This window comes from Symphodus melops (assembly GCF_947650265.1).
Source record: "Symphodus melops genome assembly, chromosome: 19".
Taxonomy (NCBI): Eukaryota; Metazoa; Chordata; class Actinopteri; order Labriformes; family Labridae; genus Symphodus; species Symphodus melops.
Genome location: NC_136709.1, coordinates 3,197,238 through 3,220,024, shown reverse-complemented (window position 1 = coordinate 3,220,024; position 22,787 = coordinate 3,197,238). Strand labels below are relative to the sequence as shown.

Genomic DNA, 22,787 nt, shown 5'->3' with positions numbered 1-22,787 from the left:
CATAAGCATAAATACAATCCAGGTAGTAAGGGGGGGATATATACAGAGGACTATAGCACGGTGGACTCAGCAGGGCAATGGAAAAGATATAATAATACTGTGCAGGGAATGGCATGTTAAAGTTAAAGTGACCAGTGAAAGAATTTAAAGTGGCGTTGTGATCAGAGGGTTATGTAAACAGTATTGACAGTTATAGTAATAAGTTTAAGATTAAAGGAAAGTAAACTACTACTTTCTACTACTCTCTGCTGGAGTTGACATTGCCATTGGCCTTTCTCTGGTAACTGTTGGATAACTGGTTCTCATCTGGTGTTTTTCAGATGTGTGTGAACTGACCCAACAAAAAAGGTTTTTTTACATAAAACTTTATTGATATGGAATCAATGTATGGAGGGCATACAAAACCAACGAAAAAATGCCTGTCCAGGCTACATGGAGAATCAGTTCAGCTGCAACTGTGTTGATATTTTCTGTAGCCTTTTTTTTTTTTTGTTGCTGTTGAAGATGTATTATGTGATTGTTTGTGATAGCTTTTAGTGCTGATACTTAGAGGGGTTATAAATTACAGATGTTACATCATGCAACAATTATTCAAAGTTTAAAAGCGTATTCAATATCTTCGGATATGCAAAAAAGTTTTGGCTTCATAAATCTTATTCATGTCATAGACTGTCTTGTTGTTGTTCTACACATAAACCATTGTTACGACCGGACTCGTGGAGGGAAAGGGAAGCAACATAAAACCAGATGTTTTTGGTACATAATTCAAATATTAAAACAGAGGAAAATTGTGAATCATAACAAAAGGTGAGGCAAACTGAAAGGACCAACAAGTGCTGTTCAAATCAAAAACATAATAAAACAGTATTCTAAATAAATTTTTTACATCCGAAATCTATATAGTGAAATAAACGAAAATAAAACCTAACTACACTAACCAACCAAAATCAAACAACAAACAAACAGCACCCCTAGACCTCGTGTTACTAAAGAAATACAAGAGTGTGTGTGTCAACAAAAAAATACTAATACCCAGCCAAACACCGAAACAAAAGCCTCAAAAAAACAAAAGACAATAAATGACTTAAAGAAACATTATCACACAGACAAAACAAACAAGAGGCACAGTGGCGAGCTTAAAACAAACAGAGCTGCGCCCTGACTGCTGGCTGACCAGATTCTTTCAGACAGAGAAATCATACAACAAATACTCAAAGACAAAAGTCCAAATTTAGTATATCTTGGCCTTTATATAATTCAAATGGGTTCACCCCAAAACGGCTGTCTTGATTGTAACAATGGCTTGGCATGGTTGTTACCATGTTAAATGCTGATTTTCACATGCCTCTGGTGGATATTCAAGGAACTGCAGTTTGTATCTCCTTGTTAGTGCTTGTTATTGCAAACCCACTGAAATGCTCTGATTCCACAGAAGAAGCTAAAAGCTGGTGGATTTGCTATATGAAGCCTCGCAACCCTTGTTTTTCCTAATGAAACTTTCTAACTCTGTGATTGTACTCTGTCATGTACAGTATAGAGACAAACAAATCCCTCTTATTATGTTAATGATCATAATAATGCTGCTTTCAACTGCAGCAATTTGTGGCACCATCAGGACTGCCATTGCTCCATTTTGCCAGTCGGTGGTAATGAAAAGGTATTTTCTCTGCTTCCTGTCGTGTCTGCTTTTTTAAGACAGCGTAATGGAGATCGACAAGAGAGATGAGAAGGAGAGATTGAGTGCACATCGTGTGCTGACTCTGACCACGGTTCTGAGAGCATGGCATGTGAAGCAGCCCACACATCTGATGTGCAACCCCCAGGAGAAATGTTCATCATCATCATACTCAAAAGTGTTTGGTAGTGTTCAGCATAAATGAAGATATCAGATGCCAAAGATCTCAGTAATTGAAAAACCATGAACATCAGTTTGAAGTAATGACTTGTATAAAACAATGACATAGAGGCCAGAGGAGCAGTCGTATTTCTCTGTAGAACTTGGCTTCTATAGGTCATTTGGAATTGGGTCGGCTTTAGATTTTGGCAGTTCAGAGAAGACTGCATGGTTGATTTCACTGGAAACTGTAATTGGAGATTCTGTTACTTCATGTTATTGTTCCCGCTGACATCCCCTTTGTGTTGGCTGACAGGAGAATAAATTAATGTCTCCAGCTCCTTCTTAAACTGTGTGCATTCATCATTGAAAATAATGACATTCTGACTTTTTTTTTTTTTTTCTCTCAGAACGTCGCAAATGATCTGCTGACCACTACAGTTTCAGTCTGGCCACAACTGAATGTCTGCTAATCTCATGACAGGAACGTGTTTTAAACACAGACTGATGTGTTACGTTTAAATTATGGGTTATGATTAGGCCATCAAATACACGTCCGTTTATAGTGGAAAAACAGGCACACAGGTCAGGGCTGAATGAATATTTTATGAGACTCGAGTGTTTTATTCATGTAGGTAACGTATACGAAGATCAAAACCAAAGGCTGGGCAGGCACTACTTCACAAGCACACGTCTTATAGAATAACTTTAGTGAGGCTTTTAACCCCATCCCTAACAACCCCAGACAAAATTTGATTGAATGCTCTCCGATGACATTTTAAAAGCTATCTTGGCAACTTTCTTTCTCATGTCTTGATTGTGTTTTACTTTATTCATTTTCCCCGATGCAATTCCAGTTCAAGCTATTCCAATTTTCCCTCCATCAGCAGTTCTGATTGTTAAAAAGTGTCTTCTGGTAGCGAAGCAGAGTGCTCCTTTTGGAAAGTAAGAGTTACTCCACGAGTCATGATGCAGGCATCAAGGTGACAATCAAATTGTAATGTGATGATTGAATGTGCAATTTGAAGTAATGTTAAAAAAAAGTGAGCTGAAAGACGTTTTGGCGTGAAGTGTAATAGAAACACAGAACACACTATTCATGAAAAATTGCCATAAAGTGTTTCATTAGAAGTGAAACATTTCATGGCTGTAAATGTGAGAACAAGATGTTTGCATCAGTTCTCTTGTCGCCACTCTCCATTAAACTCACATAAGCACAAATAGGTGAACATCACATCTACATTTGGACATAAATATACAACCTCATTCGTGGTTGAGGGTTTTTTGGAACCTTGAAAAGGATTGTGCGTTTTTTCTGTTTTTAGGTGGAGTTGGAGGAGTTACTTTGACCTGTGTGTTATTGATGAATCAATTCTGACGCGCATCTCAATCAATCATTATTTGTATAACGCCAATTCATAAGTGTTATCTCCAGACGCATTACAAAAGAGCACACGGGTTATTATGCAGACAGGATTCCTCCTTTCTTTGCGTTTCTGTCGTCCACACTTTGTTGCTGCTGAGGTGGAGGTCAGAGCAGGTCGTGCATGAACGAGGACGGCCGTGCTTGTGGGAACGACGCAGTCTGGAGGTGGCGGAGCGTCGGGTGGTGGTTGGGACAGCACAGTCAGATAGTAGAGGCTGGGAGCCGAGCGGTGGTTGAGGAACGACATGCTCTGATGGTAATTGCGTGGTGTCTGGGACGTCGGGTGGAAGTAGTGTCAGATCACATTGCTGAAGGTTGGGGGTCTGTCTACCTGAGAGCCTGGCTTCTGCTGCTAGGACTACACCTCATACATTTACTATTAACACATACCTCATAAAACCCCACTTCAATAAAACTGAAACTTCCCTTTAAGTAGAGTAGCGGGCCTTTGTGGCTCCTCATCTCTCCACTGACCCAACCAAGACCATGAAACGTTCCCATACCTGTAAGGTGAGGATATTGCCCTCTATTCATCCTGAGAGTGTGTGATCATTTTAACAGTATTTCCCCAAAGGAAGCCAATGAGGAGTCCTTAACTCAGATCCTGCAGGTATCCTCGTGAACATGTTGAAGAAGGAGAAGAAAAGGGCCCAGGATGCTACTGCTCAGCTTGCTAACATCACCCATAACCAGAGCTCAGCCTCCCAGAGCGCTGTGAGGTCTTCCACAAACCATCTGCTGAGGGATGAAAACACGGACACCCCTTCTGTGGACCATGGAGGACGAGCCGTACAGTTCATGAAAAGAGGTACGGTAAGGAGCCTTGTTCTTTCTTTTTGTGGCAGATTTGACAGATATGGGGTTACTTTAGTGGACATTGAAATGGGACACAATAGAAACTGGAAATTATTAGTCATCTTATTAGATATTTATGTGACTTTTATGGCATGACACGTAAAAAAATATATAGGCTGTGAAATTAAATATCTTGTTTATGTCACATTATGTACTTTTCCATCATGTGTACGTACATCCTTCTTTATTCTTGCAAACAAAATATCTCACAAATGCTAAGTTGCTCTACGCTCAGCGTTGTCCAGTTCATTCAATTCTGATCATCAAATATCACATCCATTCCAATAAATGTGATATCTCAGCAGTGCTTGGGGGGGTGTTCATGTACCGTCTGTAAATTCCACAACAAACATGCTACATATCTTCATGGGTTCAAGGCAGAACTCCCTGAGGCTGATACCTTCAAGACTTGCCAAAGAAAACCCAGAAATCTGCATGTTTTGATGTTTTTTGCAGTGTTTATTTTTATTTATTTTTTTGTGGTTATATAAAAACCAAGAATAGATCAAGAGCATCCCATGGGGGACTCTTCAACTACTTGGTAAGTTAGATATTTGCAGAAGGCACAATGACTTTGTGAAGAATTAGAGGGTGCAGGCAAGTGATGTTTCTCTATAGAAACGCAGCAGCCCTCGGTGGTCATGCTGACGTTTGAGTGTCTGTACAAGCTTCCTGCAGGACATGACAAATCCTTTGATTTCTAGATTTCAAGTGCATCCCTGAGCTCCCTGCTCTGTCTTATTTTTAAAAAATGTCATCAGCGGGATTGCATGTATTTGGGAGATTCCTTTGAAAGGTCATTGAAGTGGCCCACTGTAATCATGTCAGCAGAGCTACATTAGACAGTGCAGTATTTTAGACCTGTAATTTGTTGCTGATGAAAAGCCGATAATTTTAAACCCCTAATGCGTACTGGAACATGAAGCTCAGACAGAGGGCCGAGAGCACTGCTGTATAAACAAAAGAGACAGTGTTCAGACATCACGGGGATAACAAACATGGATCCACTTTGTTTAAAGAAACATCAGATTGATGTAATGGCATTATGTCTTCATGTCAAACATAAAGGAACTGGCACACTTCCATTGTTTTCTGTTTTCTTTCAGTCTAATGCAAGAATATACAATATATCATATAGGTAAACAAGCCGGTGGATATTTACCATGTGTAAACTGGAAAATATATAGATAAATATCCAGTCTACATGACAGTTCCAGTAAATGTCAGATTACGCTCTGACGTGGTATTGGAGTGTCTTCACAGTGCATTTGGATCGTTTATCTTTATGGGGTTTTCTCGTGGCACGTACCTTCTGAATCTTTGAAGAAACTAAGAGATGGCAGAGTAAGTAGTATTATACTGCTGACTGAAAACTTCCCCTGGATACTTAGTCAACTTGTATATGTCACGGACTTGGTGGATGTTGCTTGAAGTTAAGCCAATCATCCCAAGTGATTTTTTTTTCTTTTTTTAGCCAGCTGTCCCTTGTGCTTCAACAGCTGTAGCTTTGATTCTTTCAGTCTCGAGAATGTTTTCAACTTCTTATTTGTATCACATAATGCAATGCAAATAGATCCGTTCATATGGTCATACAATATGCAGCACACCGCAAACAAACTTGTTGCCAAGTAAGATATGCGAGGCACATTGGTCCCTCATGTCTCTTCCAACCAGAAAATGAAATACCAACACATCTGCTGTGTTTTATTTGGTTTGTTCCCTGAGCATGATCCCCAGGGTTAAAGAGTCAAACATTATCATAAATACATTGAAATATCCCTTGTAAATTATCCAGCTGTTTCATGATCAAATAAGAGAGGAGACATGGCTCATTTCAGAAACACTGACAAATAAAAGTCATCATTAAGGAATCTTTTTGGCGTTCCTGAATTAATGTTATACAAAGTTGGCTAAGACACTCCAAAGCAGCATAACAGCCCTCATATTGTATTTGAATGGCTCCCTTATTGAGGGATTGGTTTAGATGTTGGTTAAAGGCTGGTTGGTACGTGGTTATTATAAGGCCAATAACATGATACAGCGATTCTGCAATAATTAAAATGTTGCAAGACAATTATATCAGAATAAATGATGCTATTTGATAAACTATAGAATATGATTTGCCCCTGGAAAGGTAAAAGTGCAGATTAACGTATTTCAACTCTTATGGGGTGACAGTAGTTCAGTCTGCAGGGACTTGGGTTGTGAACTGGAGGGTAACGGTACGTACCAAGTCTGTAAATTGGTCTGGTAGTTGGAGAGGTGCCATCACCACTTCCTGAGCACTGCCAAGGTGCCCTTGAGCAAACCCCCAACCCAACATCTCATGATGGCTCGCTGTGGCCCCCCAGTGTAAAACTACATTTCCCCTTGCAGGATTCATAAAGCACATCTTCTTCTTTTTATCATGCGTTCTCTTTAAAACTTCTTTTCACTGCTGTCTGACATCATCCCACTGTCAACTCCTTCTATGCTTGATTACTTCTGTTCACGTTACCCTCGGTCATGTGATGAACGCCACCATGAGAGTCATAAAGTAGTAACACGGAGACAGTCAAATCAGTGGGGACACCAGATTGATCAGAGGGCCGTATTACTTTTTCAAACTAAATATTGACATTCACAACCATCTATTTAGTAAATGTATCACCCCGCATTGGCAATTATTTATTGCTGCATTGATATTTTGTCGGACGCCTATTACAGACTTTGACAAAATGAACAAGTCATCCTGATTTGATGGGATTGTGATCATAGGTCAAACTGTCTGATCTTGATAATCATCTGCACTGATTAGCTCAAATACTAAATTAAATTACGTCACTTTAGAAACACAGACTTTATTATGACCTTAATAAAGTTTCTTTTTTTTTACCAGTTTTGTTGATAGTGCATGTTAATGTCCAACTCTTTTTGGAAACTTCCCAGATCCTGCAGTCCCTTGCTAGTAGTTACAAGTCCACTCTGGAATGTTCATCCGCTTTTCTCACACTTCATCATGAGAAATGTCTGCCTCTTTCTGCTCTGTTTCCAACCAGCGCTTTGAGGACAACATGCTTCCAACTCCATCAGCTGTTAACCAGCAGGGAGAGCATGATTGTGTCCAGAACAGTTCTTTGGAGAAACCATTCAGCAGTTCCAGGATGACCAGAGAAGACATTCCTCACACAGTGTGCATTTGCATTGACTTGCTCTTTTAAGTATCTAGTTTTCATGTTGTGCATATAACCATCAATTAGCCCTTATCCCCGATTTTGAGACACTTGGAGAACTCTTACCCTGGTTTCCACCAGCTGCAGTACAGCAGTAAAAGAGAAGTGTTGTAAGAAGTAAACATAATTGGCACCTGCGCAAAAAAAGCCCGTAATCAGAAACCGGGATACTATGTCATGTACACATAGATACAAATAACCGGTTCAATTGAACGCCATATCACCAATATAATCAAAACTGGGATAAGAGTCATTACCAGGATACTTAAGTCCATGGAAACGCACTCACTGGCTCTCGAATCCTGGGGCTAACTTGGTGTAAAAAAAAGCATTACTGTGTCAAAAGCTTATGCAAGAGCCTGCTGTATTCAGTGACATATCAAATGCTGAATGTGCAAAATTTTACAAGCACATTGTTGACAGAGTTGTTGAATACAGTTCACTCTGTCATACATCTTTCACATCTGGAGTACCTATTTTCCATGACCCACTTGGAGTCTTGTAACCAAACTGTATGCACATTAGATCATTGTTCTTTACTCGGTCCTAATTCAAAACAAATGTACCACGCTTATCCTTTCCTCATGTCTGATGGGTCACTGCATGCTCGTGTATGTTTTAATTTCGGGGTTCTGTAGCCCGCAGCCTCTATGGTTACAGTTACCGTAATTACTGTCCCCCTGAAGATTAACTGTAAATGTAATGATGATGACCTTTCCATGGAAACCATTCATGCTGATTGAGTGGCATATAATCTACTTTGGTCTTTCCATCATGCACTCTTCTGCACTCGACTCTTGGCTTTGTCAGCACAGAATTAAACATATGCGATTGTCTTTTTGATGAGCACTGTCTGCATGAGCTTCTGCACAAATAACAATATTCTCATTAAGCAGGAATCACTTGTCTGCTGTTATTTACAAACTGGACTAATGTGTCCAGTTTAATTCAGTCTGCTGTCACAGGTACAGGTGAGCTGAGCAGTGCTGCACTGACTAAAGATTTCCATCATTAACTATTAGTCCAAGTTGAATATGTCAACATGTCGATGCAGAGTAAAAACTAAAATATACGACTACAGCGTTGTCTAAACACCAGCTTTGGGTTGTACCAGCTGTGTTAAAGTCCAAACATAGCCTAGTTTGAGCTCATGCAAACTCAAAATCTTGCATAAGATTCTATTTTAGAGATTTCCAATGTAGGCAGACATTACAACTATCTTACACCTAGCATCTGGTCGGTTTCAAAGTCATCCATAAAAAAACTGTTGTCATGGTCTATCTATTTGAAAAGGTGGGATAAGTTGGAAGATAATGAGGAGCAAAGGGTTTACCAGCAGTTTGGCATCATCAAAATGACATCTGTGTGCCACAGACTACTTCTCTCCAAAATGTATGGTCACTTTGATTTGTACTCCTGCTTTCATTTTCCATATTACTTAAGGGGGGAAGCTTCAATAGTCACCAAATCATAATGGTCTAGTATTATACACAATTTAATTGCTTTTTGATGATTATCAGCAGTCAAAGGACCAATATGTTAGATGTTTACTGAATTAGATAATAAAATCAATGGAAGACCAACAGGCGTTGCAGCGATTGAAGCAGGCAAGAGAACTGGTTCAGGTTCCCCAGTAAGTATGTTTGTGGATCCAATGGGAAGGCAAACCCCATAAGCTTCGTCATAATGTCGCTAAAGTCGTGTCAAAAAGTAGTAAGCTTTGCACACGACCAGGTGCAATGCAGAAACGAGCCCTCCTCCATACCACATCTAAAACATGCATCCGGTCCTGATGGAACTTGACAGGAAAAAAATGTCCCCAAAACTCCACAGATTAAGCACCCTGCTGTCCAGCCCAGAGAAGACGGTCTTCATGCACTGACGTGCACCGTTATGAGTATTGCAGTTTGGGATATTTGTATAATACATGAGACTTTGTGCATTTTCACTGCAGTATTGCTGAGGTTCAAGTTAAGAGACATAATTTGGACATAGTACATTTGAAATGTATTAATTGTCACTGCTCTATATTCGAAGCTTGATCCAAAGGTAACTGGAGTGGTTGAAGATGTTACGGACGTTTCACCTTTCCTCCACTGAAAGTAAAAGTAGCTTACTTTTTTTTTTTTTAACTCCATTCACCTGACAGTACAGATGTGAAGAAATTTGTTGGAGGAGAGAGGAAACGTCTTCAAAATGTTCAACCAATCCACTTGGCTTTGGATCAAGCTTCAAATTTACATCACTGTGGTATCGCTGATGCTCAATTTCAGACCTACATTTTCAAGAATTTTCATAATTTCTGCATTTAAAATAAATATTTATGATTCAAGGAATGTGTTTGAGTACTTGATCAATATGTATTTAGTAGATTGTTTTAATTTAAATTAGCATAAACATTAAATAATAATGTCAATTGACATTTCTTAATTGAGCCAGCTTAAAATTATTAGTTTTCTCCACCTGCCAAAGATGATTTCAGTGGAGTTGCAATTTCAGGTTGTATTAAATTAATTATTTACATTAAGTCAATAAAAGCTTATCAATTATTTAAATTGGCACAATTTAAAATAATTGGTTTGCTCAAATCAAAATAATGTTTTGCATTGAATTAAAGAAATTAGGTTGTGTGGAGTTACTTTAGTACATTGAATTAATTTAAGAAATACTTCCATTTTTTTAGGTTCATCCAATGTTTTATTTTTTTCTGTGTACAGAGAGACATAGATCTTTCTGTAAATCATGGTTTTACATAATGAGACGCTGATGATTCCTCCAGGCTTTCCATACATCACTCTGACTGAACTAAAGGCCCGAGACAATGGGGAAACCTCCAGTGAGTCAAGAGCTTTAGTGTCCTATGTGGACGACCACAGAAGAAACACTCAAGGTAGAAATATTTCTGTCTACCGTCTACCTTTTTCTGCAGACAGTTACGAGTTGGTGTCCAACATTATTTTCTTTATTAAGTGATGGAATAAGTTCAGTCATACTTTGCTGGGATTTAATTTCTAAAATGTGTTGAAACAGCAACAATAGTCACGACACATTCCTCTCCCATTAAAAGCCCTGTGGTTTGTCAGCACTTGAAGCACGGAAAAGAAGAGTGAGGAAAGTTGGCCTGATGTCTATGTGATCTCATTACCACAAATGATGTTATTACAACATCACATGATGTCATATCAGTCTGAGATATTCCTGGAATGTTACTTTTATTCAAGAGTCAAGCACAGTGCATTTTCCCTCAAGAAACCTCTGCAACAGATCTGTCGGGGTCGGCTCTCGCTGTATGTCTGTGAGACGCCTGCTGGTTTCAATCAGGACCTTCCAAAAATAAAGAAACAAAATTCCTAACTGTCCTGTCATTAATCGCACATGAGTTACTGTCCTGTGAATGTCTTTGGTTGGAAGAGCTTTGTCACAAAGATCCACACATTTTAATAAGGGTGGAATTTATTAGAGATCATAGTTAAGGTTTGGGTTTTCCTCTGAAATCTTGCAAAACAATCAGGTCACACATGATCCACTGCTGTTTTGCGTGCAGGAAAAACATGTTTTGATGGAAAACCAAAAGCCATTTTACATTAGATTTTTTTTTAAAGGTTTATTTGGGGCCTTTATTTAGAAGTAGTACAGCAGATTGGGTCAGAAATCAGGGAGAGAGAGGAATGACATGCAGGAAAGGAGCCACAAGTTGGATTTGAACCCAGGGCATTTCCCTATAGCGAGAGATTTAAAAGATTACAAATGTATCTGCAGTGTCATCTCATTACTCAAGAAACAAAATTAACATCTTAAGTTCTAAAAGTCTAAGGAATGATCCCAATTCCAATACCTTGCGACCCTGTCCATAGGAGTTTTTTCGTAACTGAACCACTGCCTCTGAACAAGGCTTCTTTTAGGAGGTCAGTTTGGTGTAGTGTTGAGAGGTAGAGGATGCAGGGATACAAGGAAATGCATGCAAAGGATTAAACAAGAGACGTGTCAAAGACCACTATAAGACTTTTGTCCTCTTCATTAGCATGCATACAGAACATGCATACATGCATGCATACATACACATACATACATACATGTATAATGGACCTAAACCAGAAACTAAAAGGACAAAGGGATCTTTGATTAATTTAGACCTTAATGGTTTTTGAGCATTCAGCATTTAATGTTGATCAGGCTGGATTTTTAGAGATCATTGTGGGCTCGTTCTTTGAGTTAGAATTTACTTTTTTGATGAAGGAAAATCCAAATAAATAAAAACATGCATCAAAGAACTTGGAGGCTCCTTAGTTATTTCATAATGAAGCTTCTTTATGACCAAAGAGAAAAAGACAAGATGAGAGACAATCTGGAATTTTTAAGGATTTTTTTTTTTGTATGGCTCCTGTGTGTTTATAAATGTATGTACATGTAATGGTCATAATGCAGGTGTCTTATGAGAGCTGTGTTTGTCTGCATGTTGCCTTTTTTTCTCTGCTGTGTTTTGTCTGTTTTAAACTGCACCTGCTGTGATGTCTTGAACAATAATCCTTTTGAAAATCTCAAGAGTCTTTGAGTTACAGAAAGGTTAAAAAGCAGCATGTTGTCCCTGAAAACAGGCTTAATTAAAGCCTGCTTCCATTGCAGAGGACTCCCACCATGCCTCACTTTACAGGCACTTTGTCCTCTGTTCTGCTCCCTTAGAACAATGTGAATGTTCCGTATCATGGTTGTTTTCTATTATAGATGTCTAGCATTTTCATAAAAATGCTCATTAAATAATATAACAAGCCTATTAAAAAAACAATTTTCAGCAGGATGTTTTGTTTCCTCTCAGTTGCAAGCTTCAAAAGTTCTGTGGGGGGCATCCGCCATGTAATGCTGACCTGTTAAAAATGAGCTGTTTATATTTGTGTTTATGCTCTCTTTAAAGAGCGATCAGGAGGCTAAAGGTCCTTCAGTTCTCTAATCACTTAGAGACAGGAGGTCGACTGTATGAATAGAGCTCTATTTAGCATCTGGCTGCCAGACTGAGCTGAGTGCATGTATACCTGTGGATGTGGGAACGTGCAGAGCTCTGGTCTCTCAGCAGGTTCTGACACAGCTTCCTAACATTTATGGATTTATTTTTATAACATAACAAGCATGCAGTCTTTTTAAGGTGGTATTTTCTCGTTTAGGTTTAAAAAGAAGAGTGTTCATCACAGACCTCGTCATATGGATCTCTGTTTGGGTTCTTAGTGTAATGACTGATTTAGTGTTCTTGGGATGCTTCAGGTACAGAGTAAATCTGGATTTTCTGGAAACTTCGTGTTTTCAGCTTGTTTGTGAGCACTCCTGCTTGTTACTGTCTTCTTTTCCAACACTCATCTCCTGCTATTGTTTCCCACTTAAACTGCATTGTGTCTTTTAGCAGTCTCTCAAAATAAAAATATAGATACTTTTCAAGTGTTTGTGGAGAGTAACAGACGCTCCATCTAACGTGATGACCATCTTCAACGCCTGGACTTTTGCTGAGTCATGGCAGATGATACTTCTGCAAAATGTTTTCTTTGTTTATTCCTCAATTATGCAATGCATTGATATTTGTTTACAATTCACTCTCGACAAGCCACTGGAGGGTTTTTTAGTCCGTTCTCTGTTGTGGTTATCTTTTTTTGGAGAAAAAGGCTGTGTGTGATTTTAAATCATGTACATGTATAAATCGGTTGGTTTATGCCTTGGTTGTGGTTCTTCTTCTTTCAGGTCCACAGCTGTCCATAGGAAAGCAAGAGGCCTTTGAGACCTTCATCAGGGACCATGAGGACCATTTAACTATTGAGGACAACAAGAATCACCTTAAACAGAGGTTAGTGATCAGCTGGACAGGTAAACAAATAGATTTATAGACAGACTTAGTTACTTAGACTTAGTTGCCACCCTTGAATTTCCCTCGGGATCAATAAAGTATCTATCTATCTTAATGGCTGTATGCTCTCGATTGGTTCCTTCCAAGACTGTCATTGTGAATTCTAATATTTTGCTGCTTCCTTTAAACAGAAGATGTTTTCACCCCATTGCTTATTAACACCTGCATCCTTGTGAACAGGTCAACTGAGGCCAGAAAACTCGGAGAGCAACTGAACGAAACCAGAAACAGAATCAGTAAGTTATCTCAACCGCTTTAGAAATCCGGTTACATTTAAGAGCTGTGAAAACTTTAAAATTGGCATTTGGCAAACAAAGGCTGTGGTGCAGAGCTCGAAAGAGCGCTGATCATTATCTATTAGTGTTGGGTTGGGAAGAAGACAGCAGCCATACCTGCCTGGAAAATGTTAATGAACACATCACTGTCGGGGTTCAGCCTCCCTGTAGTGCAGAAATGTCGTTCAGCACATTCCTGAACTTTTCCAGGACGCAGACGCGTTCTGATTTCCACCCAGCGAGGCTTCCAACCTGTGCTTTTACTAGCCTGGCTCAGCCTGTTTTATGATGACTCTGTAAGCACACCCATGTGTTCTTCTGGGCAATGTCCTTGACAGGTAGTCTAGCTTTGCCAAAATGAGACCTGGAATAAGCCCAGCATCGGTCAATGCTGAGCAATTACGAAGATTACCTACTAGAAATCCACTGACGTCTCTGTTGTGAAACAAAGAGACGTGTGTACTTTTGTGTCATTCGACTTCATCAAAGTCCATCTGCATGGGGAAAAAGCTCTGTAGCTAAAGCCTTTTTACGTCAGTGAAGGTAGACAGATTTGTTCTTTTAGTTACAATACGGTGATGTTTGAAAGGGTGCAGGGTAAGGGTAAAACTTCTATTGCTTCAGCTTTGAGAATTGAAGCTTGTCATTAAAGTCACCATCTTATTTGACAGTGAAAACTGCCATCAGACAGTGGGAGGGTAGCATGCACCAATTTGTCCTGGCTGGGATTCAAACCAGCAGTCAGTGCGTCAAGGACTTTAGCCTCTCCTAGATGGGGCAAGATGCTCTGCCAACTGAGCTAAATCAGCGCCTCAGTCACCATCTTTTCCAGTAAGCCACTGTATTTGCACTAATTCTTGGTTTAATAAACTGGCTGGTAAGTTGATACATCCAGGAAAGATCCCGAGTGGCATCGATCACCCAGAAGAAGTTTTTCTGTGGAGAACAGAAACTGAAAGCAGTGTTCTGTTTTCTCCTTTTTTGATGAACTGTTAGGAAACGGTCACCGTGGCTGAACGGGGAAAGAAAATATTGATTACAGAATATGGATCTTCAAAACAAATACAAAGCCTGTAAAGAAAAGGAAACAAATTTGATATTTGGATGAAAACAAACAGCTAGTGAGGAGGCTTTTGGGATCTTCTCTGTTTAAGTCTCAGTCTTGCTCGTTGTGCCACTGGTGATGCAAAGAGGAGAAACTAATTAGACTTTAAACATATTTACATGTTACACAGTATATACAATGAAAACATTAAGCCCTCCTTCAGGAAATATATGTCCCTAATCCAGAAGATTTGTCTTCGGATTGGTCATTTTCAAAAACTAGCATGATTTTAAAAGTAGCGTCCTCTCTGTTCTCCATATTGACTCACCCCCTCCCCTCTGCGCTCCCTAAAACGTCCTACCCCTCACTAACATGCACGAGCGCCATCGTTTCAGAAGTGCATTTCATCTGATGTTTGGAGTGTGGGCTCGTGCATGCATAGAGTAGAGAACCTTGATTAGTTTAATAAAAACTAACCATCATCCAACAACTTCTACAGATGACAGATTTTCTGTGTTCCTTTTTCAGAGCACATACGATACTGTACCATACTGTACTTAATTACTGTCAGGACATACAGACAATTTCAACCAAAAACTTAAAAAGATTGTCTGGAGAAAATTACCTACCCTACCTTTAACAATAAAAATACTGCAGAAAGACAATTCACTAGGACAGGAAAACAATTTAAAGCAAAATATAAAACAGGATTGACAAATGGTGCAAGAAGGTTTTATAAGCTACATAAAAAACTAACTTTCCACTCTCCGAAGAGTAAACATCAGAATAAAGCATCAACAAGCTCAGAGAGGAGCATCATTTAAATTCTACACCGATGGCAGCACAAAAATATACAACGGTCCAAACTCCATTCGATCTACAGAGTTTTAATATTTTTGATGATGATGGTGGTGGTAATGTTGTCAAGAACATCTGTCGATGTCATGCTTTGATCTCTGGTCACTTCCTGTCAGCACCTGTGTGTCCAATCAGACTTAACGCTGTTTGTTTGCACTTACTGCTGTTGTTTCCTCTTTTCTCGATCCTTGCTTGTGTTCTACTTGCTTTGGATAAATGAACTGTAGAAGATACTTTGCACAGATTTTTGCCTCCACAAAGGCAAACACAATGCATTGGCATAGCTGTCAATGTGTTTGTTGCTGCCTGTTCACTATCATGTATCATCATATTCTTCGTTCTGGTTTTAATTCTGTAACACATGTGGCTCTAAGTGAAGTGATGTCTTATCAAAATCTGACTTAAATACTAAACAAATACAAATACACCAAACTACAAACAACAGTCTGTATTGCTAATTATTGGTTAATTGCTTATTGGTCAGTGTAGGAAGCTAATCAAATATCAGATAAATGCCTTAACATTGTTTGAAATGAGTCCATGTTTATTGGAGGTGAACTGATTTCATTTCTGTTGAATAATAAGAATGCTAAAAAAGGCGACCTGTCAACATTGGGAATACGTTTAAATGATTTCTCTCTCGGGTTGAATTTCCAGTAAACTCAAAGCAGTTACAAATGTGTTTTTAGAGCCTGATCTGGTTTGCATTTACTGTTGCAGGCTACATTTATGAATTTCCCTCCACTGTGTGCGTCTGTGGCTTATTTCACATGCCAGTGAAATGGATAGGTTTTCCTCACACCAGTGCCTGGCATCACGGCCGCCTCAGATCACGCTTGGTGGTTTGGTAGCATTCAGCTGTTACCCTCACTCATGCCAGCGTACACTTATCATCTTTGAGTTATTCATTTCTTGCAGCAGCGATCAGTTAGGAAGGGTGCTGACTCAGACTTGATTCTTACATTAATGTAGGTTTTGAATTCTTCATCCTACTCCTATTTGGAAGTATATCCAAAAACCATCTTGCTGTCAGATGTTATTTCCTTGTTAGATGCATGGAGCTGCATTCTTCTGAGATGAGGCAGAGTGTTTTTAGTGGAACGTGGTTGCCTCTTCTGGATGGAAAGTAGCACCATAACATTAAACTGTGTGTTTCCTTGCCATCTTGGAAGCCGTGCTTGGAAATTTTACACTACCTGTGTCTAGTGGTTTTATGCAGAACATGGAAACATTTAGCATAATATAAACAAAAGTTCAGTGCTGCTTTTACTGATGGATGCACCCAGCACTAAGGGTCAGAGAGCGGAGGAGAAAGTAGAGAGGTAGTAGCCTGTGGAGACATTAGTTCCTAAACATTCCCTCGGTTTGGGTATTGTTCTTGGCCACAACATACTGCTCTGGAATCCAAACCCACTTGAGGACCACACGTTCCAAGCCCTTAGGTGCAAAAAGTGCAAAGATATACTGTATATTTATTCAGAGGGCTCAGCAATGCACATCTTTTAAAGCATGAAAGGTGTAGGGCAGCTGGAAAGGAGCAGCATCTCTTGATTTCTCTGCCAGATGTTTAGGATTTATGCAGCTTGATGGAGCGTGTTGTTGTGGTATCCCACTTTCATTTTCTGCTCACCTTTGCTAATGTGACCCAATAACCATTCTTTTTTTTTGGCATGGATCAAGAGAAACTTTGACCACAACAACCAACTCATAATGTTACCTAAATCTAAATGTTTCCATCCCCGGGAGTAGGACCGCACCAGTATTCACAATTTCATCGTTATCACGATATTAGCATTTGTAATCAACATTTCACAGAAGTCTTGATTTATCCCACCTTATAAGAAAATATTACGCTTTCTCAATCAGCATGTGTACTGTTGATGGCAGCCTGAGTATACCCATGCTTTCAGACCCTGAAGTGAAGTCGATGAAATTAAGCTAGCACTCAGCTCCTCACAGATTAACTGGTGCAAATTCAGTGCTGAGAAAAAAAAGGACAAGATGGATTGATATAGGATTTGGGAGAAACATATTGCCATCAGCTTCTTAAAAGGAGTAGTTATTAAAGATATCCAACCTTTTGTCCATGTAATGTTGTATACCATGCTGAAACTGTGGTAGGATTCCGATGGTTACTGGTCACCCTAGGTCACATTTATCATGTCAAACAAGGAAATACTTGAGAACAACCAGTTCATCTTGCATGATGTCTGGAGACACATTCATTATCTATCCCTGACCTCGGTCTCCCAAGAGAGTGGCCAAGTGAAGTTCAACACTTTAAGGACAGCTAAGGGAGTCTAAGCAGTCCACTTGACATGACATTACCTGATCTATTGCTCTGAGAGAGATGGGCAGTGACCTTCTCTGTCCTACATCCTGTTGCTTCAAAACCTCCCAAACCCTTCATGGATGGTAAGGAAAGTTAATTTTATCAATCCAATACAGTAGTAAATAAATAATGCTGAAGGAAATGCAAAAGTACAGTACTGATGTTATGAACTGCTAAATAGAAAGGTTTATGCCGCGTTCACACTTAAAAAAACAACAACCCCACTTTCATGATCACAGCTGCCCAGTAAATGCAGAATGTTTTTCAACTCTTATGTTGATTTTTTTTTTTTTTAAAGATTGCTTTTGGTCTTTGCTCATTGGGATAGTTTCAGAGAGAAAGAAAACATGCGACGGTGAATAGGACATTGACATAGCTGGTGGTGAGTCGTACTAGTGACCAGTGTATTGAGGACTGTGGCTGCTGTATTTGGGGTGCATGCCCTCTTATCCGATTGAGCTAAACCACGGTGCAGGGTGAATGTTTTTGGGTCAAATTGCACTGGTCAAAGATTTTTAAATTGCCCTGTAGGCCTACGCCTCCTTGACAATAATTTCATCCTTCAAGTACATTTTAATCTGCACCCACCCCGATATTGAGAAGCAGGAAAGTTTGCAAACTCCTTGGATCTTGAGCTCACTGTGGTATTTGTGCGGCATATCACATTTAACCTCCGACCCACAAAAATCACCAAATATTTATTGAGGCTTGTAGCTTGAAACCGGTCTTTTAAGACGACGGCATGTCTCCCGATGATGTGGGGGGAAACCCTGCACGGTTTGGAAGAGGCTGTGGTGTCGAGGCCACAGTCTTGTCCTGGAAGCCGTGTGGGAGAAGTCAACTTTAAGCACATCATACACCACTGATACCTGACACGTCTGAAAATTAATCTTTCAGGAATTCTTCTTGTCATTGAGAGTCAGAAATATTGTTGAAGCTGCTATCAGTTTTTCTGCTTCAATGATTTGTCCTGATGAATTAGTCTTTACTGTTTGACTCTCCAGTCATCGCAAAGTAATGTTACTATCCGAGTAATAAATATACTGTAGTGTGTGGCACCAGTTTGCTTGCTCCTTACTTGTTCCTATACAGATGCACATGAAATAAATAAATAAATTGATAGATAAGTTTTGCTGTTGTTTACCGAAAACTTTCCACTTTTCAGGAAATGTGTGCTCAACTGTTCTCTTCATGACATCACAAAGGGCGGTAACCCCTCCCCCAGCTAGTTGACAATCCACAACTCGGCATTTCTGCTTTCCCCTGGTGGTCCACCTTTCCACAACGTAAACAATAGGACATGGTGCAAGAAAGCCCAAGCCACATCCCCTTCCAGAGAGGGGCGTGGTCAAACGCCGCTCATTTACATTTAAAGCAACAGACACAGAAACGGCCAGTTCTGAGTAGGGCAGAAATAGAGGGGTTTATAGGCGTGATCAAATACAAGATCAGAGGATTTAGAACAACACACTTCACAGACATAATTTTATGATCCTCTGACACTTGTTTAAACTTGTTGAAAAGGAGAATAATACAAGATTTATGCAGCAGAAGTTAGTTCTTGTGAGCCTCTTTATCACATATGGGTACCATAACCCTACAAATAAATAGTCATTTTATGTATTGGTTTGGGGTCTTGAAAAGCTTCGTTACATGCCATGACTGATCAAAGCTTCACTGGCTGGTTTGGCCCCTTTATGTTTCTGCTTCGTGCTCTCTGCACTGTTACAGCCTGTCAACAACGCACAAGTTATTCCTCATCCATGTACGTTATTGTGGAAAAGGAGGCTATACATAAATTAATTGTGGGTCGTGTTGGAGAACATCTTGTCTGTCAGAAGACTCGGGGCTGCCCATCTGACCACAATGTAAAGCCACAGGGCATCTCAGTTCATTTACAATCTCAGCTACACAAACCACTGACGTTTGAAAACACATGTTTTGTGAGGGGTTCCTAAACTCTGGCTCATACTCCATAGACATTTAGGAAAAACTGTGTCATCATAGGGAGAACATGTCCCTGTTAGTCATTTATAAAATGCACATCATCCATTTACATCTCCGCCATCTCCAGACACTCTTAATAGTAGTCTACATTAGTGTTTAAAGTGTTGGCAGAATTTTAAAGGGAACCTTGTCTGAATGTTAAATGGGAACTTTGAGAACACTGGACCCATTCACTCTAATAATATGCTTTCCTTCAGGCGGACAGAGGAACGTCTTCATCATCTTCTACAAAGCTAGAAGTCCTAGTTCCACTGTCTTATTAGGAGAAGCTGCAGGAATAGGTAGCTTCCCTCACCCAATGTCTTTCCCCAGAACTATAGTTCATCTGGATTTCTCATTTTTGGACCTGGGCTTTTAGATTGGCGACAGGCTCATATTACAGAGAGAGCTGCAGCACAGCACCGTCTACATGTTTATAAGACCTGAAGGAGAGTAATGGAAACTGACCACAGCAGATACTGACTGCCAGTCAATGTCTCTCTCAGCTCTTGGTGTACCTTGTTATTATTCTGGTCATTCCTCAGACTCACTTTGTGGGTCTATACTTGCAGATCAGATATTACTCACTCAGTGATAAGTTTATCAGTGCACAGGCTATAAAGTACTTTGGCTCAAATGTTAGCAAATTTTTTGTGGAGACAATTCAGAGAAGCCGATGTGCTTACTATACACAGTCCATATGTTTTTCTGATTTATCCAAACCTACAATTTTATAATGAGGATTTCAGGTGGTTTGACGTTGAGAAACTGAGTGCAATGTGACTCTGTTAACCACTACCACAGGAGGGGGACAACTTTGCTCTTCATCAGTGTCTTCTTTCAGCAGACATCCCCCTGAAGGATAAATACTTTGTTTTAAATACATTTTTGTTCAATAATCAGGTCAGATACAAAGCGCCCAAACCGAGCCTTGTTTCAACCTCCTCATTTTCTTTGGACAGATGACTCTCTGGATCTGGTAGTATTATTCCGGCTTATATTGCTAAAGAAATCCTGCCTACTCTATTATCTGTCCTCATAAATGCCCCAGGTTTCTTTGAACTTTAGATATTTGCAAAGCGCACAAGAGGATGGATGTAGATAAATCTATTGCTTTGTTGCTCCTGTATTTAAGAGGGCAGATCATTTTTGACAGGATTTTGAGCTGTGGGGAAGAATCATCTGTACCAAAAGATGTATCTACTTCAAATTAAATTCTCTCTCTCTCTCTCTCTCTCTCTCTCTCTCTCTCTCTCTCTCTCTCTTTCTCTCTCTCTCTCTCTCTCTCTCTCTCTCTTTCTCTCTCTCTCTCTCTCTCTCTTTCTCTCTCTTTCTCTCTCTCTCTCTTTCTCTCTCTCTCTCTCTCTCTCTCTCTCTCTCTCTCTCTCTAGATGAGTTGAAGAAGCAGTTAGAGAAGCAGAGGAGGCAGAGGGCGGCTCACGGTAAGATCAAACTGACGAAGGATGTTCCAAAACTTGAACCATGTGTGATCGACCCACACCAACATCTAAACAATGCATGAAGCAATGAAATGCATGCTTTGTCAAATCGCCACACACTGCACCTTCCTTCTAGTCTTTCAGGTTTAATATTCAAATTCATACAGTGGTCTCCTAAAGCATCAACTGAATGGTTGAACAAAGCTGCCACAAACAACAGCATGTTTTGATATGAGACTCCTCGCAGTAAACATTGTGAACACATTGTGGGTGCTCTTACTGAACATGCTGCTGTGCCCACTTCAAAGCTTCACTCACAGTAGGCCTCACTCATTGAAAGCTTGGTGACCAAAGCCTGGGCGTACAACCAGAAGACGCCCTCATTTACTCTTTTCCGACTGTTTTGATGAGCGACATCGAAGCTTTGATGAGGAAATCTGGTAGTTAAAAAACACACAAACATCTCCCCCTGTTTCATCCCTGAAACGCTTTTCTTTTTGAGCTCTGCATCAGAGCATCTCACAGCCACCTGCTTTCTGTTATGGCTCCATGGCCCATATTTAAAATACTGAAAACCTGCACTCACATGCATATGAGTGGCATAAAAAAACATGTTATGGGGTGGGAACCAGTAGCCTATAGTGGGTAAGTGTAGGTGAAGGCTGGAGGGCTCAAATCCGACCTGTGGATTCTTTCCTGCATGTCATTCCCCTCCCTCTCGCTCTCTACCAGATTTCTGACTCTAACTACTGTCCTATTTCTATGGCATATAAAGACCCTGAATGAACTGTTAAGAGTATACAATGAATGTGGGAATAAAACTAGAGTTAGTGAAAAAAATCTTTACATTAAAAAGACGAATCACCAAATATTAAGCACCTTAATTTTTTCATACTTTTTCATTTGTGTTATTTTAATTGCTATTTGCACATACAGTAAGCATAAAGCGTAAGCGGTAAGTAAGCGTTTTTCTCTTAATCTCCCCATGGCTCTTGCTTATCCTTAAAGCTGTCAGCCAACTGGCTGACGTATTTCTACTATTTACATTTTGAGATGTTTATTTGTGCTATCCTTTCAGTCTGTACACATAAGGATCCATTGTGACTTTGTTTTTTTAATTGTTTTTGCAGCATGTCGAAGTTTGTCTCTTTTTTCTTTAAAACGGGTCTTCCATCTCTTTCCTGTCTATTTCTACCACAGGTGTTATGGGAAATCAGACAGAGGCAGAGGAGCAGGTCGACCCAGTGGAAGAGAACGTGCTTAGACATATTGAGCATGAGAAGAAGGCGTGAGTGTAGTGAAAACAATGTTTTCAATGTATAACCATACCAACATTCTTCATCGTTCCTCTGAAGACTCTGCTTTAATTGATTAGACACAGCAGATGCTCTGAAACATGCACGAAAGATTCATATGGTGCCGCTCATATCTCGTGTCAGTTACAAGAGCATCGTCGGCCGTCTGAAAGCGCTGAGGACAGAGATCGAGCACTTGCAGCTGCTGCTGGAGAGGGCAAAGGTCAAGCTGCAGAAGGACTTCCATACGTGGTGGAACCAGGAGGCTTCCTGTGGGCAGGTGACTCTCTCAATCTTCTTTACCTATCTATATGACAACACCACATAAAACTTCTGTGTGCATGAC

The 22,787-nt window shown here is 39.9% G+C and overlaps 1 protein-coding gene across 2 annotated transcripts in view; it reads left to right on the top strand.

Annotated features, from left to right (window-relative positions):
- kif6 (kinesin family member 6) overlaps window positions 1-22,787 on the top strand; it is a 67,274-nt gene that overhangs the window by 37,698 nt on the left and 6,789 nt on the right. The window contains exons 13-19 of one of the 2 annotated variants that reach the window (XM_079369899.1): window positions 3,871-4,068; window positions 10,107-10,217; window positions 13,049-13,151; window positions 13,392-13,447; window positions 21,099-21,149; window positions 22,347-22,434; window positions 22,586-22,721. In XM_079369899.1, the coding sequence (XP_079226025.1) occupies window positions 3,871-4,068; window positions 10,107-10,217; window positions 13,049-13,151; window positions 13,392-13,447; window positions 21,099-21,149; window positions 22,347-22,434; window positions 22,586-22,721 (743 nt within the window). The remainder of the gene's footprint in view (window positions 1-3,870; window positions 4,069-10,106; window positions 10,218-13,048; window positions 13,152-13,391; window positions 13,448-21,098; window positions 21,150-22,346; window positions 22,435-22,585; window positions 22,722-22,787) is intronic. The other variant, XM_079369900.1, reaches the window with a different exon arrangement.